The 12,359-nt window shown below is 39.8% G+C and overlaps 1 protein-coding gene across 1 annotated transcript; it reads left to right on the top strand.

Annotated features, from left to right (window-relative positions):
- Positions 1 to 1,508: 1,508 nt before the first annotated feature.
- On the top strand, positions 1,509 to 9,910 carry PSMD7 (proteasome 26S subunit, non-ATPase 7). The gene is made up of 7 exons (XM_011382598.2): positions 1,509 to 1,723; positions 3,809 to 3,900; positions 4,743 to 4,835; positions 5,443 to 5,540; positions 6,114 to 6,194; positions 8,092 to 8,183; positions 8,919 to 9,910. The coding sequence occupies exons 1-7, from the start codon at positions 1,650 to 1,652 to the stop codon at positions 9,355 to 9,357; spliced, it is 969 nt and encodes a 322-aa protein (XP_011380900.1). The 5' UTR covers positions 1,509 to 1,649; the 3' UTR covers positions 9,358 to 9,910.
- The last annotated feature ends 2,449 nt before the right edge of the window (positions 9,911 to 12,359 follow it).

Here is a 12,359-nt window from a genome sequence, read left to right as displayed (position 1 = left end):
ACCTTGACCTATGGATGTTGCCATTTCCCCTTAAGAACTGGATCGCTGTGGGGCATCTCCTCCCACACGCTCCTGACGCGCACTTGGGGGGCCTGGCGCACCCAGGGCTTGGCACACTCAGAGTATGGGCCATGGCTCCACTTGGGACGCGAACCAAGGACCTTTGTGTGTAAAGCTGACATGCTAACCACAATACTCTGGAGCCACCCATGAGAAAAGAATTTAACATGAAAAAAAAAGAAAAAAAATAAGGAAAGGAAAATGTACTACCCTTAATTAAGCTCTCATCAAGTCCTTCAAAGTTAAGTCCGAATTCAGAGAACTAAAGAAAGGGATTTCTCATATCTCCTTCTGCATTCCTCTGAATGAACTCAACCTCTAGTAGTGGCTACAATACCAAGCACAACTTCAACTCAATTCCATAAGAAAAAAAAAAAAAGAAAAAGAAAAAAAATAGGGCAACACGGGGAAGCAGGCTATATACGATTCAATGCAAAATTCTCAGGCTAATGCTACTCTGAACACGCTCCATCCCGTCTAATCTCAGAAGCAAAGGAGGGTCAGGCCTGGTTAGCACTTGGATGGGAGACCACCAAAGGAGACTAGGTGCTGCAGGTGTAAAAAAAAAAAAAAATTTCTCTGGCCATTCTTCAGAGGGGTCAGATCCTCTGGTAATATCGGAAAGGTAAAATGTGTTTAAAGACAGGAAAAGAAGAAGTGAATAATTCAAGTTTAAGTATTTTGTTTAGAGACACAGCAACTTAAAATTAGACAAATATAAATTTGTATGGATTTTAAGTAATTTGTCTCCTTCTGAAAATAAACTTAAGTCCTTGACTCCTACGTTTCTCCATTCAGCTTTTTTCTTTCCTAGCTAAATATCAAAACATATTTATTGCCTTCCACCTTTTCCCCAACCCTAAGTGTCTGTGAAAAGCATCCTGAATGGTCTGACTCTAGGCACAAACTGCGCTCTTCTAGCTAGCCCTAAATGGTAATATAAAGACAAGTGGAAAAGTATAAAAACAGGTTATCTGCAAAAATGTCCATAGTAAAGACTAAGGGGAAATTCCCCTACAGTAAAATGAGATGTTACCAAATCTACTGTAAAGGCGCGCACTAATGCTAGAGATTTAAAGTTAGTTCCTCAAAGAAGTTATGGAGGATTTTGAATTTAAGCGAAAGTGAACATTTTCCTGGACAGTGGAAATATTAGTTACTACTATTTATATTTTTTCTTTGTATTTTTTCCTAGTCTTCAGATAAGGGGCGAGGGAGCTGAGAGGGAGCTGAGAGGGCACCGAGGCGAAACGCCGCTGCAGAGAACGGTGCACGCCAAATACCAAGAAGTCAACCTTTATCAGTCTTCAGTGTCCCTTTAGCTTTCAAGACCAGGGAAACTCGTAGCCAGTCACCTAAAGCATGTCCCGCCTTCCTCCGGCACTTCCCCTCCTCAGCCTGGCGGCAGGAGCGACAGCCCGGCAACTACGCGCGCGGCATTCTGGGAGCGGAAGCAGGGGGCCGCGCGGCGGCGGTCGAGCCGGAAGAGGTGGAGCTGGGCCTGGAGGATCTGCAAGAGTCCTTGCCGCTGGGGCCACTTGTGTTTGCGGGTCGCAGGAAGCGGACCCTAGCGGGTGGGGTGTCTCGCGATGCCGGAGCTGGCGGTGCAGAAGGTGGTGGTCCACCCCCTGGTGCTGCTCAGTGTGGTGGATCATTTCAACCGGTGAGCGGGCGGCGCGGGGCGGCCTAGTGTGGCTGGCGGCACCGTCGCTGCTGAGTCACGGGCACTCTGGGGAAGGCGCAGCGGCCGCTGGAGCACTGATGGGCGGAGGGCGGCTCTACCTTGCCGAGGGCTCCAGACCATCCGCGATTCTAGGAAGCTCGAGTCACCCAGCATCGTACCCTGGCTCTAGCCGGCACTCCGGGTGCTGGTCTGCTCGTTTCTTTTATCCAAGTCTGTACGCTGCCACATTATGGGGGTCAGCCTTCAGTTATCTATGGTCCCCCAGGCCTCGTGCCTATCTGTCACTTTTTCTGCCCCTTTTCACCTTGAAAGACTCAGTGTCTCCTAGGAAAGCTCTTCAAGCTGGCGCTTTTGTGCATCTAAAAGCCGTGACTGAAATTCTGGTCTCAGCGCCCTAAAGGGCTCCCTGGAAGAGCTGTGGTTTTAACTTGTGAAAGTTTCTAAGCTGGAATTTGGCTTAACGATAAATTAAAAAGCAGATGAGGTGTCAAGTTTTTCTCTTAAAAGTGAAATCAGTTATAGACTTTGGCATAAAAGAATTAGATAAGAAAACATCCACAGATGGTTATTCCGCCTCCCCTTGCTTCTTTTCAAGCTGTTCATCCTGCTGGACCTGTTACACGTGTTCATAGATTTTACAAGCTAATTACTTGAATTGGCAAATATAAAGACCCGGTTGGGAGCATCTGCTGTAGGGTCATAGTTTTTAGGTGCTCATTCATTCTCTTGCATCTTGCTTTGTACAACTGCTTCAACCGGAGCGCCAAAAACAAATTTGAAATTACTAAAAGGTCTAGGGTCCCCAGTTTAGTTCCATTGCTTTGTAAGACCTTCAGTCTACCAGGATATGTAGGTAGACTTTCCCACTGTACAGTAATTACTGTTTTTTTCCCATAGGATACTGGGGATGCTAATGAGGCACGCATCATTTCAGTTCTATTCAGCAAACTCAGCAAACACTTGTTAAGGGCATAGTGCAGGCACACACTGCTGGCTGTTGTGTCAGATAACAAATGTAGGGTTTTATAAAAGGCAAATGGATTTTTGTAAACCAAAAGAAAAGTAAGTGTGGAAGTTTACTTTGATGTGTGGAAACTCAGTGCCTAAGACTTCCAAAAAAGAACCACCAGGAATACAGAATCCTTAAGTTTGTTTGACCCAAACCACAAATTGAGTAAGCATTTATAAATTTGCCAAATCATATGTTTAGATAAATAATTCCATTAAACCAATGTGAAGCCAGTGACTGTTAAGAAATTGGAATCTTAGTTCATTTCACAGTGGCTTTTGTATTTCCTTTGAACATAGACTTGTATTGTGTCTGTGTCTCACTTGCTACACTCATAGCTCCTTAGTACGAAATCACTGAGGTTTGATATGGAAATAGAAATTCTGAAGAAAAATCTCACTGATTCAGTCCCGCTCTCAATGTGATTAGTCACCAGCTCACTTTTGACTTCTTTTTAATTGAGAGACCACAGATGACACACATGCCTCTTCATCAGAATCACTTTTTGAGCCCCTAGCTGGTTCAAAGAAGTATTACATCTAGTGGGGCTTGTTGATGTGGAATAGATGTGCCAAAGAACAGTATCAAGCTGGACCATAAAACTGGTTCTACTTTAGCATCTTTATCCCAGAAAAGATTCAAAGATCAAGAAGATGGGGAAAGTTTAAAGAAGAAAAGTAAGCTGCAGAGAAAAAAAATAAAGGTGGTAACATGAATGTTTTTTTCAAATACCAAGTAACATTTTAAAACTCTTATGATCAGGAGAGTTTTCATTTTCTCCCTTTTAAATTTCTGTTAAGTTTGAGATTTCTCCAAGGTTGTATTACTTTGCAGTTAACAGTAAGTAAAAACTGCCAGTGTAGAAAGTTCATGAATTACTCATATTTATTAGAATTTAATATTAAGGACTAACCTAACTCTATTACATTTGTTTAGTGAGATTAGTTCCCAGGTAAACTCAATTGTATCTGTACCATTAATATTTCCTGTTGAGTATCTAATTGTTGGCACATTTCTGTGTGCCTATCAGATTGACTTTCTGCTTTCTCATTCAGAATAGGCAAGGTTGGAAACCAGAAGCGTGTTGTTGGTGTGCTTTTGGGATCATGGCAAAAGAAAGTACTCGATGTATCCAATAGTTTTGCAGGTAAAAGACCAATTTTACATTTTTCTGAGCATGGTTAAAATCTCAGTTAACTTTAAAATTAAAAAAAGAAAAACTTTTTGTGGTTTCCATTTTTTACTATAACCAAGGATTCTAATTAAGAATTGCTGTGGTATAAAAAGGGAGGCTAGAGGCTACACACTAAACTGGAGGTGAATGATTTAAACTTACAGGCCTTACAGTCTCCATTGCAGCTGCCAAGCTCTGCCATTATAGTGGGAAAGCAGTTATAGACAGTACGTAGGCAAATGGGTGGCTGTAGTCTAGTAAAACTTTATAAAAATAGACAGTGTAGTTTGTAAACCCATGCACTAAACTATTAACTGTAATTATGGGTTAGCAAGGGGGAGTTGGAGAACATATTCCTTGATTGTTTCATGAATCTTTATAAGAAAATATCAGTGTATTTTGTCATTAAAGCAACAACAAATAAGAACAAAATAATTGCTGGCATGACTTCTGGACTAGAGGTCACTAACTCCAATGTTTAAAAGGACCAGATAGTAACGTAACTTGCCAAACAAACATGAGGAAGTAATGGGGCTTTTAGCAAACTGAAGGGCATGTGTCCTTTTTAAAAGGCACAGCTTCTGTCTGGCTCTAGCCAGTTGTTGGCAGGTCTCCTGGTTTTTCAAGAGAAGCTAGAAGTCTGGATTTTTATGCGAAATCTCTGTTTTTAATGAGAGCAACTCAAAAATAATTTTATTACTGTGTTGAACAAACCACCTACATGGATCAGATCTAGCCTAGGGGTCTTCAGTTGTGACCTGTGCTCTAGAGTTCTAACACTCTAAACTAAATCTTACTTTTTTTTTTCTCTTTAGTACCTTTTGATGAAGATGACAAAGATGACTCTGTCTGGTTTTTAGACCATGATTATTTGGAAAACATGTATGGAATGTTTAAAAAGGTCAATGGTATGTCTTGATTTTTTAAGGTGTTGTGGCATTTATACGTGTGTGTGTGAGATATTTTTCTTTTTTAAGTATTCCCGTTTCTTAGTATTTAAAGGACCCTTTCCTTAGCTAGACTTAAGTAAGTAAGACTAGTGGTAGTAGATGAACAAAGTAGAATAAATGAGAAACTAGAATAGCAGTTTAAGACCACCTAGGTTTTGGGGGAGAGAGCAGAAAAGTGAAAAACTATCAAAACTCACCTGCCCCTAGAGTTCTAGTACCACCAGGATAAATATCTCTCTCCATCACATATTTTCATTTCATTTCATTACAGCAACCACATTACTTTGGAAATGATTATTCCTGCAATAATCACAGTCGTAATCTATATGCCATGAAATCACATTTGTTTATATATTGCCTTAGAATTATTTTCTGGTTATCATGTATGCCTGGTCTCCTAAACTAATCTGAGATGTAGATGTGTCTGGTTTTGTCTTGCTGCTTTTTTTCTGTCTTGAATTTTGAAAAAAGTAGAGAACATAACAACTGGAGTTCTTATGCTGTTTAAGGGACTTACTTAGATCTTCATATAACACTTCAAACCCACCAATCTTTTCCTTCCCAGCCAGAGAAAGAATAGTTGGGTGGTACCACACAGGCCCTAAACTACACAAGAACGACATCGCCATCAATGAACTCATGAAAAGATACTGCCCTAACTCAGTGAGTACACTCTATCTTTAAAACTCTTGAATGATATTCCTTGCCAGCGAACTCAAATAAGAGCATCCTAGGAAGGATTTGGGTAACACATCATTTCACTGCTTTTTCTTTGTAAGCTTGTGTTAATTGGTAATGTTCTGTGTATTACACAATAACCCACTGTATTAAATAATTAACAGTAAATACCTGCCAAGTGCCAGGTACCTAAGTTGTCTTCCTTAATCCTCTCAATGACTATATGGAGCTGTTAACCTCTCTACAATAAGAAAACTGAGGTTTAAAGTGGTTAGTAAGTCTTGTAGATGGTGAGGCTGGGATTAAAATGTTGGCTGCCTTGATTCCAATTTCTTTGTGCTTGATAACTGTACTATGCTACTCCTCAGCTTGTTAATTAATGGGAGTGAAGAATAGCAAATGATGAGATTTGAATGTAAACTCATTTTGCTGAAAATTCTTACTCATGTCCGATTGAATGAATGAAATTGCTTCAATACTCATGATCAGAAGAATGGCTGCAGTTATTCCTTATGTGCTCAGTATGAGATGGTTTGCTTAGATGTATTTTTCTGCCAGGTATTAGTCATCATTGACGTGAAGCCAAAGGACCTGGGACTGCCCACAGAAGCATATATTTCAGTGGAAGAAGTCCATGATGTAAGTCATCTTGCTATGAGCCTAGGAAATTAAATTTGCTATTTATGGAGCAATTGTTTGGGGTTTGGGTTTTTTTTTTCCCTCCTCCAAGTCAGCAAATCCTTTATAACAAAGAGAAGGTTGTTGATTTCTGTTAACAGTTTGGTATTATGGTTTTTTCCTTGGAGTGTTTGAATCGCCACATTTTAGAAATAGAGGATTGTAAAACTCAAAAGTCCCCTTTTACAAATGAAATTGAGGCCCAAAGTAGTCCAGCGATTGCCCAAGGATGTTCATAACAAAGTAAATGTAGAGCCTAGTGAGCTTAGTCTTTATGCAGTTTCTACTGTTGGGCCCCCTCTGGGCCAATATTCCTTTCTCCTTGAGGATTTTCAGTCCCTATAGACTAGAGCATAGGTTTTCAAATAAAGTATGTCAGAGCTGCCTGGAGCTAGATGGCAAGACCCATCTGTGTGCTTTGACACCTGAACACTCAGCTTCACCTCATCCAGTACCTGCTTTGTGGTTCATTAGCTTGTGCGTTGGGTATAGACATAAAGAGCTGCCACAATATAGCTTTTCTCTATTTCCTGGGAAATTGAACTCTGATTCTAGGATAGGAGCATAAAATATTTACACTTAGGGTATGCAGATAGCTTGATCTTGAATTTCCAAAGTCAAAAGCCTGGAGGATAAAGTCTATATTAAGATTTATATATGTAGTATTTATCCTTAGACTTGGTTTTTAAATCTGGAAAAAAGATTTTAGGTTAGCTCCCTGCAAATGTTTCTCGCACTGAACTCTATCCTCGTTTTCTCTTTTTGCCTTGCTACCAGGGAGCTTAGATCTAAAGTTATTGTCTAGTTGCCATAAGGCTTTCATCCCTGTCTTGATACAGTTTTTAAGTTAATCTTTACCCTGCCTCTTTCTAAAAGGAATTCAAGGCTGCTTACACTCATGCATGCATGTATACACATACACCAGTGAAGCAAGATTTTGAAATAGCGGATAGAGGGGACATAAGGATCATTTGTAAGATGAAACCAGGGAAAAATTAGTACTTAAAAAAATTGTGCCATGAAGTCCCCCAAGATCGTCATAGGTTGTGACCATCCTAGCCTACAAAGCCAAGAGGAAAGTGGCATTGGCAGGATTCACATTGCCCTGGATGAAATAATAACAGTTGAGGTTTATACCACTTAGTAGAAATTAAGTGACTTACCCAAGATCCTGTAGCTCCTTTATCACACACATGGCAGAGCCAGACTTTGAACCCAGGCAGTCTGGCTATGGAGTCTATAGTCTCACTGATACGCTGTCCTGCCTCGCAAACATTTTGCAGCCTTTACGGGAGATGTACATCCTCTTCTGTTAGTAGATCTGAGAAGTTTCTCCTGAGTCTCATCAGGAAATCACTAGGTGATACAGTGTACCACATCCCCAGATGGATCTTTGATAAATTCGGCCACCAGAAAGCCAGTTGTTCTTACTGCATCATTTTGGTGCTCTGGTGTCATTTGATCCAAGGAACAATGGATGCTTAAAAGTTATATTTTCTGACATGAGCTTGTCTCAAATACAGGTATTCTTTATATTACCTTTCCTGGAAAGAACTATATACTTTAAAAGTCAACCTAATAAAGACTTCCTAATCAGTCCCCACTGTGGGATTGAGAGGATATCAAGATTTTCCTCACAAGTGAGCTAGTGATGCCCCAGCAAACCTTGTCACTGAGCAAGGCCACTGTGATAATTAGCCTAGAAGAGAAGACTAAACCTACCCCCTCCCCTTGCCTTGGAAAACCTAGTAATGCACCCATGAAGTGATTAGACTTAAAGCAGAAGAATCAGGGTGTGAAAAGGAACATGTTCCAGTTTGTTTATAAATAAATAACTACAGTTAAGCTTCCTCTCCAGGATGGAACGCCAACTTCAAAAACATTTGAGCATGTGACCAGTGAAATTGGAGCAGAGGAAGCTGAGGAAGTTGGAGTCGAACACTTGTTACGGTGAGACTTAGGATGGCATCAGAGTCATAAGTGTCCAAGAGGCTGCTCGGAGTAGGAAGATATCAATAGCAGGAATATAGAGACCTGGGTTCTAAGCTTGGATCACCTCTAAAGTTGAGTTACGCTTTATGACTTTGTGAATAGTATACCTTATCTGCAAACTAACGCTGACTGTGACAGGGACATGTAAAAGAAGTTTAGGCATGTCCTTTTCTACTGTATGTCTTTTTCAGTGAATGTAGCTAGCCAGTTTTCTGCAGAGAATCTACTTCTTTGGATGGGTTTCATTTGAAAGTACTCTGCTTATATAACCCTGTTACATTCAAAAGGGTCATAGTGTTTCTCAAACAATAAGATTCTTTCCAGTTCAAAAGTTACTACTGACTCACAACATCGTATAGATGCAGGTGGAGAAAATACCACCCTTTTTTAGGAACAGGGAAGTTGAAAGAGAGAGCTTTTATTTTAAGTGAAAATAGTTTCATTTTAGCTTTAAAAAAAAAAAATGCCTGTGATGAGAAAAATGAAGTACATGTCTCTCAATGAAAACAAAATTAAGGCAATTTATACTCAGATCTTTGTAAAATAGAGAAGTAATATTTTTTCTTTTGAAAACTTGCCCCACTCTGCAAAGCTGGGTGTTTCCTTAGAATGTAAGAATCTGTGTGATGATACAGTAATGATACAGTAAGTACACTGATGCTTTTTCCTGCCCGCCCTTGTGGGTTCTTACAGAGACATCAAAGACACTACCGTGGGCACTCTTTCTCAGCGGATCACAAACCAGGTCCATGGTTTGAAGGGACTGAACTCCAAGCTTCTGGATATCAGGAGCTACTTGGAGAAGGTGGCCACAGGAAAGCTGCCCATCAACCACCAGATCATCTACCAGCTACAGGACGTCTTCAACCTGCTGCCAGACGTGAGCCTGCAGGAATTTGTCAAAGCTTTTTACCTGAAGACCAATGACCAGATGGTAGTGGTGTATTTGGCCTCCCTGATCCGTTCTGTGGTCGCCCTACACAACCTCATCAACAACAAGATTGCCAACCGGGATGCAGAGAAGAAAGAAGGGCAGGAAAAAGAAGAGAGCAAAAAGGATAGAAAAGATGACAAAGAGAAAGATAAGGAAAAGAGTGATGTAAAGAAAGAAGAGAAAAAGGAGAAAAAATAAAACATGTTGCTTTTTAATTTGTAAATTAAAATCTTATAAACTAACTCAGTGTGCCGCCAGAGGGTTCTTTTCATTTTAAGTGCTTGTTAAAAGCTGCATTGATGAGAGCTCTCTGCCACTGGTCACTCTTGCTATGGCATTACGTGGACGTAAATGGATAGAGGGATGGATCTCGTACCTAAACTGCAGTTTAGGCTGCTATGAGTTGGGAATGTGACAGCTTAGGCTTCAGATTGTGTGAGAAAAGTGAAGAAGAGTAAACATAACATTTTTGGTACTCTTCGTTCTTTTATCTGTAAAACCAGGAGTTGAATTTTCTCCATCTCAAGACTCTTAGGGTCTGTTTCTGGCAGTTTGCAGAATTGCTAAATGGAATGCATGAATTCCAAAAGTGCTCTGCCTCGGAACACTGAAGTTCTGACCCTTCTGAACTCCGTTGAGAATACAGCACCATGGGACTTTTGAACCCGTAGCTCTGGCATTCTCAGGGCTTGGCATCCAGCTTCATGTATTGTTTACCTTCAAAGACACAATTAAATGGCTTGGTTTTTAAGTCTGTGTTCTAGTCGTTCTTGACTCTGGGAGTGGCGGATCTGTTGTATTCAGAAGCAGACAATGCAGCCTTTAACTGAAGCTGCCTTAAAGGATTATCTTAGACTTGGGAGTCTTTTATGAAAGAGTCTCATTCCTTAAAATTTAGCTTGCTATAGTGAGGAGAACTCTCAACTGAGCTCGAAAGACCTGGATCCTAGTTTGTGCCTCAGAATCCTCATCTGTGAAGTCTCTAAAGCAGTTGTTCCTAAGGGACACATTCAGTTACTACTGCAGAAGGTCTGAGTACATCAGACTACAAGGTTGATGGGGATGTTACTGAGGACAGAATGATATTCCCCCAAAATAAGTGCTCATGGCTCCTTCAGAACAAATTAAATAAGCTGCTGAGTTATTTGGTAAAACAGCAGTCGCTTGGATATTAATTTTCTCTCTTGAGCAGTTAGAATTTCGTTAAAGTTCTCTAAATGCACCATCTGGGTTATCAAGGTCCAGAGATTTAAGAATACAATAAAGTAGCACTAAAACTAAATGCAATCTCAAACACTACTTCATAATGTTATAATGCTTCAAAGTTACAGAAGTAGCCATTTCTATTCCACAGACCTGCCAAAGAGCTAGTAAGTGGAACTTTGTCAATACTATGATGTTTAACAGCTTTTATTCTATGGAAATAGAAGCATGCCCACATCAAGGCTTATTTGTAATGGATGGTAATGGAAGACCTACAGAGAACCAAGTTTTACTTGTCTATTGCAGCAGTCAAAAATCAGATGGTGCATCTGAGTAAAAGAGATTTGAAAGGCACAGTTCAAAGCTTGAGATATATTTAAAACCATAGAAGTTACTGAAGGTTTTGCAATTCGATTTCTTTGTTTACAACAGACTGATAAGAAAAGGAAACCTGGACCATTAACTTCTCCAGTGAACAGTTAGGAAAGCCAGGATGCAATGGTTCTGAGGCTTTAGGTGGGGAAATGAGAATGTTATCCCAAGTAGTGGACCCTTTCTAAGGGTCAGGCGGTAATTTGAGATCACACAGGATTCAGGTCTATCTTTAGTACAATATGAACTTTTAAAAGCTTTCCAGGGTCTAATGAAAATATGCCACAGGGTTTTAAGTTTGTCACTGTTAAGTTGAGATGTTTATAGAGCATCTAAGAACATGGAAATACACCCAGGCCTATTATATTTAATAGTTTGATCCACATGTGGGCAAAATTGAATTTTCCTAATAGGATTCTCAATTCCTACTTTAAACAAAAATAGTTTATAGCCTCTAGAGTCATTTAGACTCATTTTCTAAGGCAAAATTGCTGCCATCCTGTATGAGAGGGTGAGCACTGAAAGGCTATTGATAAAGTCTTGCTTATACTAATAGCAGTCAACTTGTTAAAACCTTAGGCCCTCAAACTAAAACGAAACCTTGCATGTGTATAGCCTGGTGGTCTCAAGATTTCTAAACTACTTTTATTTTGAAAACACTGAAAAAGTATCCTGGGAAAAGATCCCAAATCTGGATCTGGTATCCATAGTTGTAACATTACCTTCACTTCTACTTCCAAACACTTCAGAATGACTTGCTACAGCAATCAGGCTGTTCCTGCTACACATGTTACAGAGATGTATGATATTTATTCCTTAGTGGTTTTGTGTGATAACATCTGAAATATCCCTGAATTTACAGGCTAGTTCTTAATGTAAAGATGGAAACTATCAGAATGGAACAACTTTGAGTCAACTAGCTAAATGTTATTTAATTTTGCTCAGACCATCAATCACTAAAAAGACAAAAGGGAAGTACTCTTACTGAGAAGCTACCATATTACTTCTCCAAAGTGTTACATGCAAAGTAAACCTTTGTAGCAGGAATTAGCAATCCCAGAATCCTCCAATTTCTAGAGGACTCTCCAGCTATGAGAACTCAAACATATATAATTACTTTTGCTTCAAATAAATGACTTAACATAAGTCTTCATAAAGTAATGAAATAGCCCATTCACTGGGAAGTTAGGAACAGGACTTCTACCATTTTTTCTACGAAAATATCTATAAAGCAAAAATTAGACTTGAGAATGTATTTGTTATATGCACTACCACACGCTACTTCACATGCCCCTGTCCCAGGAAATGGGAAGGAGAAGAGGCATGTTGGGAAGGCGGAGAACATTTGATTTATGTGACCCACAAGAAACAATTTCTTCAACTCCCCTAAAAAAATTTGCTTCAAATTAAACACTATAGGCAACTACTGATTTGCATATCTATGTCATTCGACTCTTGGCATTATTTATTTTTGCCTGGGAGCTACATGGAGTTCTTTCAAAAAAAAAAATGGCTATTCTTGTTGGGGGAGTGGGTGGAAAAAGAAAATGACTCAGAAGGTAGGAACATGGAAGCGAGGAAAGAGAATAGAGGAAAGGAAGAAGAAACATTAAAGTTAATATGTT

Source organism: Pteropus vampyrus, unplaced genomic scaffold (assembly GCF_000151845.1).
Source record: "Pteropus vampyrus isolate Shadow unplaced genomic scaffold, Pvam_2.0 Scaffold483, whole genome shotgun sequence".
In the NCBI taxonomy this organism is placed as follows: Eukaryota; Metazoa; Chordata; class Mammalia; order Chiroptera; family Pteropodidae; genus Pteropus; species Pteropus vampyrus.
The sequence above is the reverse complement of the archived record's forward strand: the minus strand, read 5'-3'. Positions and strand labels throughout refer to the sequence as shown.

Excerpts from the sequence above, each read along its gene's own strand:
- PSMD7 (XM_011382598.2), top strand. The coding sequence starts at position 1,650 with ATGCCGGAGCTGGCGGTGCAGAAGGTGGTGGTCCACCCCCTGGTGCTG. Across the intron at positions 3,901-4,742 it reads TGTATCCAATAGTTTTGCAG|TACCTTTTGATGAAGATGAC; the intron begins GTAAAAGACCAA and ends TTTTCTCTTTAG. Across the intron at positions 5,541-6,113 it reads AAAGATACTGCCCTAACTCA|GTATTAGTCATCATTGACGT; the intron begins GTGAGTACACTC and ends TTTTTCTGCCAG.